Source organism: Haliotis rubra, unplaced genomic scaffold (genome assembly GCF_003918875.1).
Source record: "Haliotis rubra isolate DU_JTF1 unplaced genomic scaffold, ASM391887v1 Scf8, whole genome shotgun sequence".
Lineage (NCBI taxonomy): Eukaryota > Metazoa > Mollusca > Gastropoda > Lepetellida > Haliotidae > Haliotis > Haliotis rubra.
The window spans coordinates 4,137,913-4,152,845 of NW_025767523.1; the positions used below are offsets into that span (position 1 = coordinate 4,137,913).

General features: G+C 37.2%; 1 protein-coding gene and 3 non-coding genes across 4 annotated transcripts; all 4 read right to left on the bottom strand.

Moving 5' to 3' along the window:
• Nucleotides 1-2,989: 2,989 nt before the first annotated feature.
• Nucleotides 2,990-14,729, bottom strand: LOC124261449 (60S ribosomal protein L18-like). The gene is made up of 7 exons (XM_046695764.1): nt 14,670-14,729; nt 14,454-14,540; nt 13,800-13,907; nt 9,790-9,888; nt 4,697-4,820; nt 3,479-3,548; nt 2,990-3,108 (listed from the first exon to the last, which is right to left on the bottom strand). The coding sequence occupies exons 1-7, from the start codon at nt 14,670-14,672 to the stop codon at nt 3,033-3,035; spliced, it is 567 nt and encodes a 188-aa protein (XP_046551720.1). The 5' UTR covers nt 14,673-14,729; the 3' UTR covers nt 2,990-3,032.
• Nucleotides 4,555-4,620, bottom strand: LOC124261510. The gene has a single exon (XR_006894342.1). It is a non-coding gene; the product is annotated as a small nucleolar RNA SNORD2 (small nucleolar RNA).
• LOC124261508 lies at nt 7,963-8,026 on the bottom strand. Its single transcript, XR_006894340.1, has one exon. It is a non-coding gene; the product is annotated as a small nucleolar RNA SNORD2 (small nucleolar RNA).
• LOC124261509 lies at nt 13,666-13,729 on the bottom strand. The gene has a single exon (XR_006894341.1). It is a non-coding gene; the product is annotated as a small nucleolar RNA SNORD2 (small nucleolar RNA).
• Nucleotides 14,730-14,933: the final 204 nt, after the last annotated feature.

The following is a 14,933-nucleotide window of genomic DNA, read 5'->3' on the forward strand; positions in this document are numbered from 1 at the left end:
AAATCTAAATTTGGATGTTTCTTATACCATGTCAATAGACAGATCAATCAGTGCCATTCAGGGTTTCTCATGGACAGATTTGTTTTCGAATGTTTCGTAATGTTTACCCAAGTTGATTTCATATAAGGGATTAGAATGGCCAAGGGGGATTGTTTCCTTCTAACTTATATAGTGATTAGGTACAAACCAATGTTATGGTGTTATTATTTGATAAAAATCTTTACATCACTGGTTGTGTCCGTTCTAAAAATGGCTCATTTGAACTATCAGGTACCCTGATTGTATGAAACTGTTGAATATTTGTGAAATACTTTTTATATTGTACATGATTCTACAGATGTATTCTCCATCACAAGTTGCTTGTTAAAAAATAACCTGTCGCTCATCTGTGTTATTATGCTAAAAAAAGTCAAATGTCTAATTGTTCAAATCAATGTTGGAGTCACCCATGCTGTCATATTCACCTGTGTAAATCGAACATGTTTTAAGTGGGACATTTAATTAATTGAACATTTTTAATTACAAAACAGATGACTACGTGGCACTGGTCTTCTGTTTGTTTCGTTTTCAATATGAAATGACAGTTATTTCTTCCAGATACAACAATTAATCTTTCTTTCCATGTTTTGACTATTCTATTGACAAGCCTGATCTGTTGTCCATTTCGCAATGTTTGACAAGCACCTGTCAGCCAAATGTCTCTTGACCCCATTGCACTGAGAAATACACCGTTGATCTCTCGGGTAGTATGCAATAGCTGCTGTTAACAACATTAGCAGGAGTGAAATGTAAATACAGAATATTACCGAGTCCATGTCAGTAGCAACACGAAGCTACCACGGCACCACTCCTTCTCCGAGGCAAGAGAAGTCTTGTTTATTCTCAGAAGAAAGAGATTATGATGAACTTGAAAATGAAGAATCTGTCAAAATTGTGAGTCAGAAATAATGAGAAGATGGTTACGATTAATTTTAGTCTTTAGAAGAGAGTACACAAATAGACATATTCAGGGAAGTTCACGAGTAAGTGGACATTGCATATTAAACTAAACATTGCTTGTGCATGTTGCCTTTATGGGGCGGGTCATGACAAAGATATAGGCATGAGAGGTGGATAATAGTCATTGCATTACTGGTTTAAGTCATATAATGTTTGTAAATCTTCAATTCAATCCATTATGATCAGTCTGTTCTTTACAAGATCTCGTCACTGGATCGCATGAAGTTATTCCATGGACAATCTTGTTATTTATTTGACTTTTTAAATGATTTTCAGGAAAAGGAAGATTTATGTTAATCATCATAATTGCAATGGCTTGTGAAGTGTTGTTGCTGACGTGGACACTGGTCGAGTTGTACAGATAGTGCTGTTGTACAGAGAAGTTTAAGATGGGGTGTATTCTCGAGGACAAAAATCTCAGAATGTGTACACACTTTTAGCATAGCAAATTGCACAAATGATAATGTTGCTTATGAACCTTCCCAGCTGTGACATATTTATTAAGTAGTTTTACTATTTATGCATACATGATATTGTTTATTTTAATTAGTACACACAAATGATTCAGAACAGTGCATATTCATTCCTCATTCAATGAACTATCGTGGAGTATATGCAAGGTTTCGTACAAATGTTCTAACAAGTCATATAGGCAAGTCTGTTAGACCACATAGTGGCGATACAATATGTACAGATAATTATGCTTTTTATGTAATATTCTCCCCTAAATCTTACCTCAAGTTATGTGCAGTGCTTTAATGTTCAGTTGTTATTGTTGGAACTACTTAGGATCAGTTCATGCTTTCAGATTTTAAAGTTACAAGTGCCTACTGGACAGATTTGTCTGCTGTTTTAAACCTATGACATTTTATGAGACTAGTTACAGAAGCTGCAAAAGGACAAATCTAGAGAAGTATGACAGTAAGGTTTTGGAATGTTTTGTAAGATAACTTGTTTTCTTGTCCCAATTCAGTGAAATTGAACTGAAAAATAAATTTCAAAGCAGTTAGAAGTTTCCGTGTAAATTTCTGCCTGCCAACTCCAGTAGAGTCCCTCTAGATAAGCACATCACGTTGTTATGTATCATATGCATGTTATTACAATGCATTGTTGTTGTCATTGAGTACCAGTTATTTAATAAAAGGAGGTATTTAAACCCTACAAGGTGTGCATGTAGATGTATCACTTCCGACTTGTAATATATTGGTCAGAATAAACAGTTGACAGTGGCAGTTCAGTGTTTTGTTTTGAGCTGGTGTGATGATAACGAGTGAAAACAGAGGAACATGACCCAGGGATCCCTGGGAGCCACAGATCCCTATGGCAGACCCAGCGCGATCAAATCCGGATCTGCATATTCTCATCCCTGAAGTAAGAGTTCACCCAGCATCTGTCCTTAAGAAATGGGTAACATCTATAAAGGAGGAGCCTGACTTCACCAGCTTCCCCTGATCTGCCTACCTCACATATAAACCCCCATTCTGTGGATGCCACGTCTCGTGTTAGGTTGGTTTAATGCAGCACTCAGCAATGTTGCAGCTATAGGGCTGCTGTCTGTAAATAATCGAGTCTGGACCAACAAGTGCAGCTCCATAACTGTCTGGCTATTACACAAACAATATCCTAGGGATATTAGGAGTCCCGCAAACAGGACACATCAGTCTGATTACCCAACCCTTATTCCAGCAACATTAAAATTACAAAACACCATCTTCAGGTAGTAGGCCATTCAAGATTCCCTAACAAAAGGGATAAGGCCGAAACTGATATTTTGTCAAAAACAATTGGGAATCTGAAACGATACAGATTCATTCAAATATGTTGTCAGTCATTAAAATTTGGTTACTACGTTCAATAATGGAAAAAATGGCATCCTCTGTATAAGAGGATTGTTTCATCAAACATAAAATCAAAGTATATCATATAAATATACAAATTTTTGTTAGGCCTGTGATCGATACAACACTAATCAATGGAAAAAAGACAGAACTTTTCCCAGACAGCTTTTATTTGGGTGAAGTTTGTACACTGATCTAGTTCTTGTAGCCTCTGCTTGCTCTGCGACCACGAGCCCGCTCGAATTTCCTTCCCTTGGAGCGTACATATGGACTGAAAAGAAACACTGAACATGAAATACAAGCCTGATACACTTTAGATAACAAATAATCTGTTCAAATAAAGTTGCAACAAATAGATGATATAAACAGTAAAGTCACAAGAGGAAAAGAGTTGTCTCCCTTTCATTACCTCACAATGTTGAATCGAACTCTTCAATCCAGAATATCATTTGATTAAATTCATTTATGATATTGCTCATATTCAAGAAATACAGTGTGCCTAAATAGAAACATTGATTACCTTTAGATAAATCAGAACTGTTAAAGCGCAACTGCATATAAAAAACGTACTTAATTCTGTACCCATCAAACAGTCTGTACCCATCCCACCTGGGATATAACTAATAATGTGCTGTACGTACGCAGTATTACTGTGTGGCACACCAGGGGCGGTGCCGAAGTGTCTGTATGCTTCACGGGCCTTTCTGCGACCTACAAGAATACAAGTTCATTTTAAACAATAAATCTATTCGCTTAATCAAAAGGTACCAATATGTTTAACACAAGAAGGTTGTTGTCAGCAATATTCCTTCCTGTACACAATCAAGCCTAGTTCTGTGGTTAACATTCACAAATATCCATGCTGCCAAACCTTCTAATTCACATGGCCTTGGAGGAATGTACTAAATATACTTAGCAACAGAAAGCGTTACAGGATCGGCAAATAAATAACCACTTATTTTAATGCCTCTCCCTTAACATTTTTTTTGTATGCAATGTGACATTCAGGGAAATGATTACAACATATAACATATGTTATATTTGGGATTACACTTTCTCAGTAAAGTACAGATTCTAGTACTTTTTGGGGTTGAGTCCCATCCGGGATTCGAAGCTAAACCCTCAGAGTCAGGCACCTAATCGCCAGCACACAAAGTCAGACGCGTAGACCGCTCAGCCACCGCGGCTTCCACAAAAATGGAAGTCGGACAACTGGTAGTCTAGACTGCGGACTTTGTGTACCCGTCTGATAAGTGTTAATTGGCACGGCTCCCACGGCCCTTAAGGTGCCTGACTCTGAGGGTGTGGGTTCGAATCCTGGATGGGACTCAACCCAACAAAAATACTAGAATCTGTACTTTACTAAGAAAGTAATCCCAAATATAACATGTTACATTTGACCAATTTCTGAAATGGCATTGTGTATTTCGATGACAACATAAACAATCTTACAGATAATTAATAATTGAATTAATAGTTCAGAAAGAATTTTCATATAGCAAGGGAAATGATGATGATGCTTCTAAGGCTGTATTTAACATAATTCTGGGAATTCGAGATAAATTCTTGAAGCAATCAACTCTGGATGGTGGGACATTGAAGTTCCAAGTCTAACCTGGAAAGTTGGGAAGCTCAAAAGACAAGCATTGGGGAATACGGCCTAGTCTGCCCTGGAATTCAATTGCAAGTAAATATCCATTTAAAAGTGTTTGATGGCAATTGTTCAGCTAAGGTTTTGTCCTCAATAGGATCAGTCCCGAAAGATGAAAACATCATTACAATGCCATCCTAGCTTTATACAACCTGAAAAAGCTATTTGTTCATCCAAGCTAGGTTTTTCTAAGCTCAATCTTTCTAACCTTGCACCAGCACAGTGTTCTGTCCCTTTGGAGATCTCAGTGCCAGTTGGTCAAAAGTGATGATCTCGCCTCCATTGCTGAGGATACGGCCACGTGCCCGCTCAGTGACACGCAGGGCGCATATCTACAAAGAAACATGTTTGCAATATAGCTCTAAAGCATCAGACTATCAATTCAACCTCATCATGCCCAAGACCATACAAAATTCACCAAACCAACTTCACCCCAGCTATCCTTTCAAGTATTGCTTAACAAATGATTGGTAGATTTTTCAATGTGTAACGCTATTTGGCAGCAGTCTGTAAATAATTGTTTCTGGACCAGACAATTCAGTGATACACCACATGAGCATCAATCTACGTAATTGGAATGCAACAACACAAACTTATGCCAACCAAATCAGCAAGCCTGACCACCTGATCCCGTTTCCGCCTCTCACAAAGACTAATTCTAAACTGGATCATCACGGGTCCATTACCAAATGAAAAAATATAAGATTCTCCAATCGACAATCTACCAGTCATCGCCTTGGACTAAACAGACATGATCACACATCTTTAGATAAACAGATTACATTATTAGTATCTCTAGTACCACATTTCAACTTCACTATAATAAAACCATTAATAGTTTCATCTATTAATTTGTCATCTGCCATCAGACACAAACCAATATTTCATAAACCTGATCTACCCATGTTCATCCATAAGACAATGTACTGTGGATTGGCAATATAATTCAGGCTAGACATTTGGTAAAATATAGCTAAATCAGGTTTTAAAATCCCATTTTTCAGAGGTGAAATTGGGTTTAACGGCATGCTTGAGAATATTTCGCTCATATGACGATGTGCATGCATGTGTATGTGCGCTGCTTGTAAAAGCCCAGACTTAAGCTGGTTTTATAGTGCTAGCCCACTGAGATACCATGCCGCAGTGAAGCAGGAATCCCCTCTCAGACACATTATACTGACTCCGAGACGACCAGTCCTTGTACCATTAATGTTGATTGCAGGGACCAAGTAGTACCATATTTTAACATCTTTTGGTATGACGCGCTCGGGGATCGAACCCGTGACCTTCCGCTCTCCGGACGGACGCTCTAACCACTACAAGGAGGTGGATCCATTTTTCAGAAGAAATGTCAAAATGCGACAAGGACAGAACTGCTCATAATGTTGATGTTTGTTTCACAAGAACTGGCCATGTTACACAATCCTTGTACCTTTTCCCAAGATAAGATGGTGTTCAATACATTCTAATATGAGCTTTGTTCATTTGAAAAAACAAAACAAAATCTCTTTCAATTAAAACAGTCAAATACTAGAAGACATGGTCATCAACATCCCTCAATCAGTGTTCTGCTCCTATTTGGTTCCTGTTTTTAACTCCACCATGACATTCATGTCCTGAAAACACATACCACATTTGGTTTCCCTATCTATACTGAGAAAATCTGTTCCTATTGGAGATACCGTGCCATAAGTCAAGAAATGCATGACAAGGGTCATAACTCTGTAAAGAATCGTAACACGGTTTCCATTTTCAAACTCCATAAAAGCATTTGTGTCCTGAAAAAAACATACCACATTTGGTTTCCCCATCAATAACATTTGTTGAGAAAATCTGTCCCCATTGGTGATACCGTGCATTAAGTCAAGAAACGCATTACTGTATCAAATTGTAACACGGTTTCCCTTTTCGAACTCCACCACAACATTCATGTCCTGAACACACATACCACATTTGGTTTCCCTATCTATAACGGTTACTGAGAAAATCTGTTCCCATTGGGGACACTGAGCCCAAAGTCAAGAAATGCATGACAAGGGCCATAACTCTGTATCAAATTATAACACGGTTTCCGTTTTCGAACTCCATCAAAGCATTTGTGTCTTGAAAATACATACCACATTTGGTTACCCTCTATAAAGGTTTTGAGAAAATCTGTACCCATTGGGGCAATTTGTCAGTCAATGTAAAATATAGGGTGCAGGTAAAACATCTGCTCATCTAGGTCCCTTAGGCCAAAAAAAATAAATGGGGTTCCGATTATACCTCTTTAAAATTTAGGTAGGTGGGAATTCTTTTCTTTTTTTTATATTTTCTTTAAAAGTAATATATGATATTATGAACTAACAACACATTTATCAATGTGCAATTGTTTATTCAATTAAGCTTGTGGCCATCATGTCGACTTTCTTTATCAGAATGACCGATGTCCGTTGGTGCCAGGAAAACACAATGGTATCCGAAAGCTTATTTTATTCATACCTCTAAAAAAAAAACTAGAGTTGGCACCAGAATTCAAGGGTCGGTCAGGTAATCGGAACAAAAATAAATTTTTGTAGGCCTTACTGTATTTTTTGCATTTTCTTTAATGCTGCATGAATCAGTGATTTAAAGATTGTGTACGTATTAAGTTTTTAAAAAGTATATCATTTTTACTGTATTGCATAAAGAAAATCCTGCTTGCACCATATGATAAAAGCATGACAGGTGGTTCTCAAACAATTTGCCACACTGAGAACCAGTGAGAATGCTATGCTACGAGTAGAAAGTCAGGGTTTATCATGACTACAAAACTAGGGATCTTAGTGAGTATGGTTTTACGGCACTTTTATCAATATTCCAGCAATATCATGGCAGGGGACACCAGAAATGAGCTTCACATATTGTACCTATGTGGGGAATAGAACCTCGGTCTTTTGGCATGACGAGCAAACGCCTTAACCACTTGGCTTACCCCAGAATTACAAATTTCAAGTCTTACATTATTTCCATTCAGTTATACTTTCAGAGCTACAGATAACTTTTTGGGTCATTGAGTTATTATGTACTCGCTTGTGTTCACCTCAACTTGGTATTCTAATTTCCTTTGAGTAACCTAATAAATTGTACCCACCTCACTCAAACTCAATTGGGTATTTTTCCATTTTCCATTAATTGTAAAAATATAATAGTTTAAATGTTGGTTTACGTGTTTGTTATTTGTATTTGATCTGTAATATGAGAACAATAAGATTGCAAGTTCAAGTGTGGAAATAGAATCTCTCAATATACCTCCTTTATCTGATCTGTCCTCGGTAATCTCTAAAACATTTTTGTTTGTATGCATGTAAGATCAAATTTATTGAATATTTCAAAACTTCAAGCATGCTTGTATGCAATAGACTTAATAGGAATTTAGTTTTCACATAAATATTTGCGTAATTTACTTAGATATGCAGCTTATATGTATCTCTGTACTTTGAATTTTAAAGAGCATGGTGTTCAGCAAAGATCTGACTTCATTAGAATCAGTCCCGAAAGATGAACCATCATTACACCATATGCTGAAGATCCTCCCCATGTTCCCATATTATTACTACTACAGCTGCAGGGATGCCAACACCAAAGTGTTGCAAGTAGTAGTTCCAAGGATCAAAATGTATTGGTAGTTTGATCATAAAATTAGTAGTGAAAATAAATACTTCATATCATGATGGATTCTGAGAAAGATAACACACTAATCAAGAGTGAAGCTTTAATTCCACATACAGTCATCCCTCGCAATAACGCTCTTCGCGATACCGCGGATTCGGTTAAACCACGGGGTAATCCGTGGCTCCCATAAAAAGAAGTTGCCCAGTGATCACACATATTCACGTCATCGAAAATAGCACATCAACAAATCCGCTGTTGAGCTCTGGTTAATCACGTAGTAAACTAGTGAAATTCAGTGCGGATTGCAATTAACAGTGTTTATCGTATATATCCATGTTTTTTCAGATGCTTGAAACATGCAGGGTCTTTTTCAATAATAATTGATGAACAGCGAAACATCGTAATAACTTTATCATAAAGACATGTCGATTATCAGCCGAGTACTTACGTTTGCTATGATGCAACACACCGCACAGAATTTGCGCTGGTATACACCGCCATCCGAGAATGTATGATGTCAGAAAACACATTTTATGTGATTAAATTCAATCCCATTTTCATTCATTAAAACTGTTTACAATAACAACGGAGAAACCGTGGAGTGAAATGGCATTACCTCATTCCATACAACACCCGCTTACCACATTCGTGAGGGTCCGCTTTTCGCGCTACCGCGATAGCACCAATTTCACATTTTTCTCAGCAATCACGAACAGATTACAGCCTTGTCATCCACTGACCCCAAGACCCGCGTTATTGACTCGTTGAAGTCATATTTGACAATTAATTGCCAACATTTTGTTTTTACAATCAAAGTGGCTCGTACCGTGGGAAGTCAGCGGTGACTTGTCAAACTGTTTCCTACGTAAAATGTATCCAGCCAGGTAACCCAAAGTGCTTAGCAATGCTTATTATTATGTTAAATATGTTCGTAGAAAACATGCATTATACTTATACGATAGCAATATATAAGATCTCTGTTAGAATAACTGCTTGACATATCAATTATTCTGATAATGGAATAGAAATTCTTGGATGTTATATTTTCGGATCGTTTTTAACTGAATCACCGGTACATTGGACCAAAACATCGATGTGTGCCCAGCTGATTGCTATTTCCGGCTTAGTTGAATAACAGGTAGCGTGACAGGAACAACAATTGAATTATCATGTCTTGTGATGTTTGATTGCAAGTTTCATGTACATACATCTATTATTTACAAAGTTTTGGGTTTTTCACCTCCAACAATACGATATAGTTTTGACTGGGCACAATACACGAAATAGCAGTTTTGTTATGTCCATGGAAAATACGAATTTACTTGGCCTTTGTTCCGTGTTATGTAATCGTTACTTATAACGCGGGTGTCTAATAACGCGAGGGGTCATCCATGGACCCCAAGACCCGCGTTATGGCGAGGGATGCCTGTACCTCCAAATTATCAGTATTACATTCCTTCTTCTCTTTTTGGCAAAAATGTATTTGATCAACTAAAATATATGATTTTGTCTATATATCCAAATTTTAATGAATTTTCATAAAAGTTTCTAGTGCAATCATATTGGCATAGTTAGAAGCTAAAATTTGTAGTGACTATGATAAAATCGTAGACGATGGCATTTCTGCAGTTGACATGTGTCACCATCAAGGACTAAAGTGATCATTACCTTCAGCTTGGGCACCTTGAGAAGACGGATGTCATCTGTGACATTTCCAACAATAACAGCAACCTTCCCATCACGGCCAGGCTTCTTCATCAGACGCACCTGGACAGAAAAACGTTATCGTTATCACACTCATCTTGTAACAATTCAGTTTTAAAATGTTTTCAAAAGAAACTGTTCAAGTTTTTGAAGGAGGCCAGAGCTCCAGATAAGATTTAGCTCATGTGGGGATTGTACCCACTGTATTTTTTTGTAGCGGATATTATGAATGTTGAGTGGGTGTTATATTTTCCGTTACCCTCTGGTTTCAAATACGTGCGTATTTCAGTCATTTTACTCACCTAAGTATTATGTCATTGAGTAAGTTTACTAAGCAGGTATGTCCTGCCTTATGTTATACCTAATCAAAACCAACTTAAATATTAGAGGTGTGACGATACGATATGTATCGCAATATCTTGGAACGATACGATTCGATGCATATCACGATATGCTATCTTTAGTTATTTTCTTTCAAAATGTACATTTTGATAGCAAATAACAGTGTAAGTTTTGACATAACCGTCAATATCTGGTGAAAATTAACAATTTTAAGGTCAACGATACTTATCACGATACGAAAAAGAGTATCGATATATTTATCGTCAGATAAAGTATCACGAATATCGATACTACGATATATCGTCACAGCTCTATTAAATATAATGGATGATTTCATAAAAAAATCACTCATCCTATACTGACAGTACAACACAGTCCTATACTAACAGTACAACTTGAGAGCAATCGATGTCTTTTTCATTACGCAAGCGATTTTTATAAATATATTTCGTATGCATTTAGTTTTGAACTTTTTGCGTATCTAACATTTTAAATGCGTAATTGGTACGCGTACGCAATAATTCTTTTTCAATGCGTAATTGAAAATTTTCTATGTGTATTTTACCCGGATACGCAGCTTATCTGGGCCTCTGGAGCCATACATGGTTATACATGGACTACACAATTTTGAACCAACGTACTGAATTGTATTTCATGAGTTGTAGGATATTTCCATGGCAGGGATAGAGTAGCTTTATAGTTCAGCAAATACTTGTCATGCTTTAGGCTCTGGTCTTTTCAACATAAAAGCAAGATCTGCTTACAAATAGATTCCTTGTGACATTCCAACAGTATTTTAGTGTCAGGATGGTCCCATGATTAACTACATAACCCAGGGGTGTTCAATTGGTATGCCCCTCTTACCCATAAAATCATTTAGCCTGGCCAATGGGAACAGTGTTTTACATGACGTATGATTCCCACGTATTTGACGCAACAATTGTGTAAAAGACTCTTAAAATATTATCATACGAGTCAAGCTAGACACAAGTTTTGAGTGACCCTCAGAATTCAGTTCAATAAAATCGATTTGATAAACAAACAATGATAGTTTTTGTGAAATCTTCATTGATGTAAATATTTCTTTCAATTCATGTTAATAACTGTATGTTACAGTGAATAAATCACAAGCCCGATTATTTGTTCAGTATACTGGAGTTTGTTATGACTGAACTGTGAAAAATATACAATTTATTAACTAACATAAATGACAATACAACACAAAACAATAAAATCTTTGCAAAACTCTTGTTTTTAATATACACAAAAATTCAAAAACCTTGAAGCTAAATTGTGTGATTTGAAACCTTTTTGTAATTACCTCCCTTTACACAATCTTCTTGCTGCATTAGACTGGTTCCCTTCCGTAATTCTTTACTTTATCTAGCTGGCATATGTAGCAAACATATGCAAATGAGGCAGGGGAACAGTCTACTCTCTGGATAAATATCCCAAATTGATTCCATTGGTTAATTCCAAAAGTAACTCAAACATCATCAAGTAAAAATGTCAGTGTAAACGTTTCCAGGTTCCAAACTGTCTTGTCGCAATGCCTAAGCCATCTCTATATCTGCCCTGTACATATATCCTCTTTTCTCTGATTTAGCAGGGCATGTCCAAAATAACACTGGACAAGGAGAATTTTACAATTAACCTGCCCCTTGGGAAATTTTGGCACTTGAACCCTAACGACATTCAAGCCAATACACCAGTCTAAAAGTGGTTTTTCTGTTAGGCCACAAAGCGGCATACTCCTGAAATTAAATCTTGAAAGATTTGTAATAGTTTAATTTTTAATCCATAAATGGAAAGACCAGACTGCTACCGACAAAGGTGGCTATATAGTATTTACTCTTGTATAGTGTGTACTCAAGTACAACTTACAGTCCTATTTATGAGATGTTTAGGAAAAAATTGAACTTCAACTGCGTACAGTGAAAACCAGGACCTCATGTTGTTTCAGGTGATAAACAAATATGCAGTGTCTGCCATGACTCAGAAAACCTGCGTATTTAACACGCAGTGAATTTAGAAGCATTCGTCATTGTTGACGCAATGCTACTGACTGACTGACTTTAGTTTTACGCCGCTTTTAGCAATATTCCAGCAACACCACGGCGAGGGACACCAGAAACGGGCTTCACACATTGTACCCATGTGGGGATTCGAACCCGGGTCTTTGGCGTGACGAGCCAACGCGTTAACCACTAGGCCACCCCACCGCCTGCAATGCTACTGGGCCGTTAGTTAAGATGATGAAAGTTCCCAACTGAAGTTGACTCCCAAAAACATGTCCATGACTCCCTCTCATGACACCAGAGTCATGACGACTCCTAATTTTTTATGCCTCAGGCACTCACTAAATATGCTCTAATGAAAAGGTGCTAATGAAAAGGTGAAACTTGCAAAAGCATCACAAGAGAGGATTTGAAAATCTCAAATGTACTCCCTGTTGCGTAAAGCATTGCTTACATTTAGAGATTATCTGTGATTGTATCCTAAAATAAGCTGGAAAAACATTCTCACTTCATTCTCACATTTTCTTACAGGTCTTGGATGATGACAGTTAGTACCAATAATATAACTAAAAAGAATTTTCATGCAATGACTGAAAACATTGTCTACCTATCCCCCAAACATTTCAAGACATAATTGTCAAAGACAATGACATTTTACAAGGTGAAGTGAGGCACTTATATGACTATCCATTGTTTGACAAAGGAAGTTCTTTGCAAGGTATCTAAAGTGAGTGAGTTTAGTTTTATGCTGCACTCAGCAATATTCCAGCTACATGGCGGCAGTCTGTAAATAATCAAGTCTGGACCAGACAATCCTGTGATCAACAGCATGAGCATCTATCTGCGCAATTGGGAACCGATGACATGTGTCAACCGAGTCAGCGAGCCTGACCACCTGATCCCGTTAGTCGCCTCTTACGACAAGCATGAATTACTGAAGATCAATTCTAACCCGGACCTTCCTGGGTCAAGGTATCTAAAGCTCTAATATGATCAAGATTAGAGTACATATGTATGAGCTGCCAATCAGATTACACGAATTTGCTTAATTTACATACACCATTTTGAGTAACCTACTGAATGACATAACAGTTCACATATGATGACAACTTCTTATAATCAGACAATCTAATAACAAGAACAACGTAAGCATTTCAGTATGGATTTGGTGACATGCTATTTGTGGTGCTACATGCTCTCTTATTTATGCACAAAGAAAGTAAGTGAACATCCCACCTTGTCATGTTCAAAATCAATTACACCCCCTTTTTCCTATAATTTTTAAGCATATTTTTATAATAATTTTAGGTACAAAATTGCTCACCACCCCCTCTCCCTAGTACTTATAAACAAACCTGATGACCCGACTACCTCCCAGAACAATATTTGTGCCCCTACCCATTTAAAAATCATCATCACCCCCCACTAGCCATACATTATGAGTGGCATCATATTCCGCAGCATAACAGGTTTAGCTACATGGTGTTCAGCAAAAATCTGACTTCATTAGAATCAGTCCCGAAAGATGAAACATCACAACACCAGTCTTCCTTACAAGCATCAAACTAAGACTTTCATATATTACTTCTGTCTATGGCTAGAGGTACTACTTACTATTTTAGCCAGTGACATGGGAGGTTTGTTGGTGTTGCTCATGAACAGCCTCTTGAGGATCACCTTGTTAAACTTGGCATTGGTTCTCCTTGCCAAGAAGCGGTACAGCTGAAAACAGGAAAAGGAATACTTGTGCTGAACAGGAAAAAAATTAACATTGAAACATTGAACTGTTAACTTGTCAAAATGTAAACAGACATTTGTTGTTGATGGGTTACAACTTACATATATTCATAATTATAACGGTGCTTCTCTTATGTTAATACATTTTACAAGTATTGAGGAAATGCCATTTCAAATGGGTCAGAGAAAAAAACACCAAATATCTAGCAGACAAGAATATATACTTGATCAGAATAGTCTATTTCTCAACAGGGAACTGAAAAAGGCATTGCCAATTAGATAGTAGTTTAGGTATCCCCGTACACATGAATATGAACAAATCACATGTACGGTGGTTAAAACTTACATGAACACGATGAAGTGACAATTACAACATGGCATTCCAAGGCGATGATCATGAAACAGATCGAACTTAAAAGTCGTGCACGTATGTCCATCGTGCAGTGCCGTGGGCGAGTTATACAGTTACGTTTAATTGTAAGTGTAACGTTCAAAGCAATAGCATGCGAGAGCAAATGACACAAAACTTACTTTCACCAAAAGCCTCAGGTAGATATCCTGGCTCCTGGGCTCGGTCCTTCTGACCTTTCGGTCATACTTATGTGTAATGTCTATACCCTAAAAAGGAAGGAAAACGTTAGTTTAATCATTGTACTTTCAGAAAATATTTGTTAATTGATGTTATGCCGTCTGATTGGCACGATATAAGGACGATGATTAGACATGTATTGAGGTGTACATGCTCACCATCTTTGGGGTCTTGTTGAAAGGAAGTTGCAATGGATTTTGGGAAATAACCAAGGGAGGCTACTCTCAAATATGTGTTTGTTTTGAGACGCAGTTTTACCATTTATTCCCAATTTTAACATGACATCGATATGTAAATATCAGTAAATTTATTTGTGAAAATATAACTGAATTAACTTTTGGTATTTTCAGGTTATTTAGTATGCAGAAAAGTATGTGATGGTTGTGTAGATATATACAATGCCGCGCACCTAAGCGTAAAAC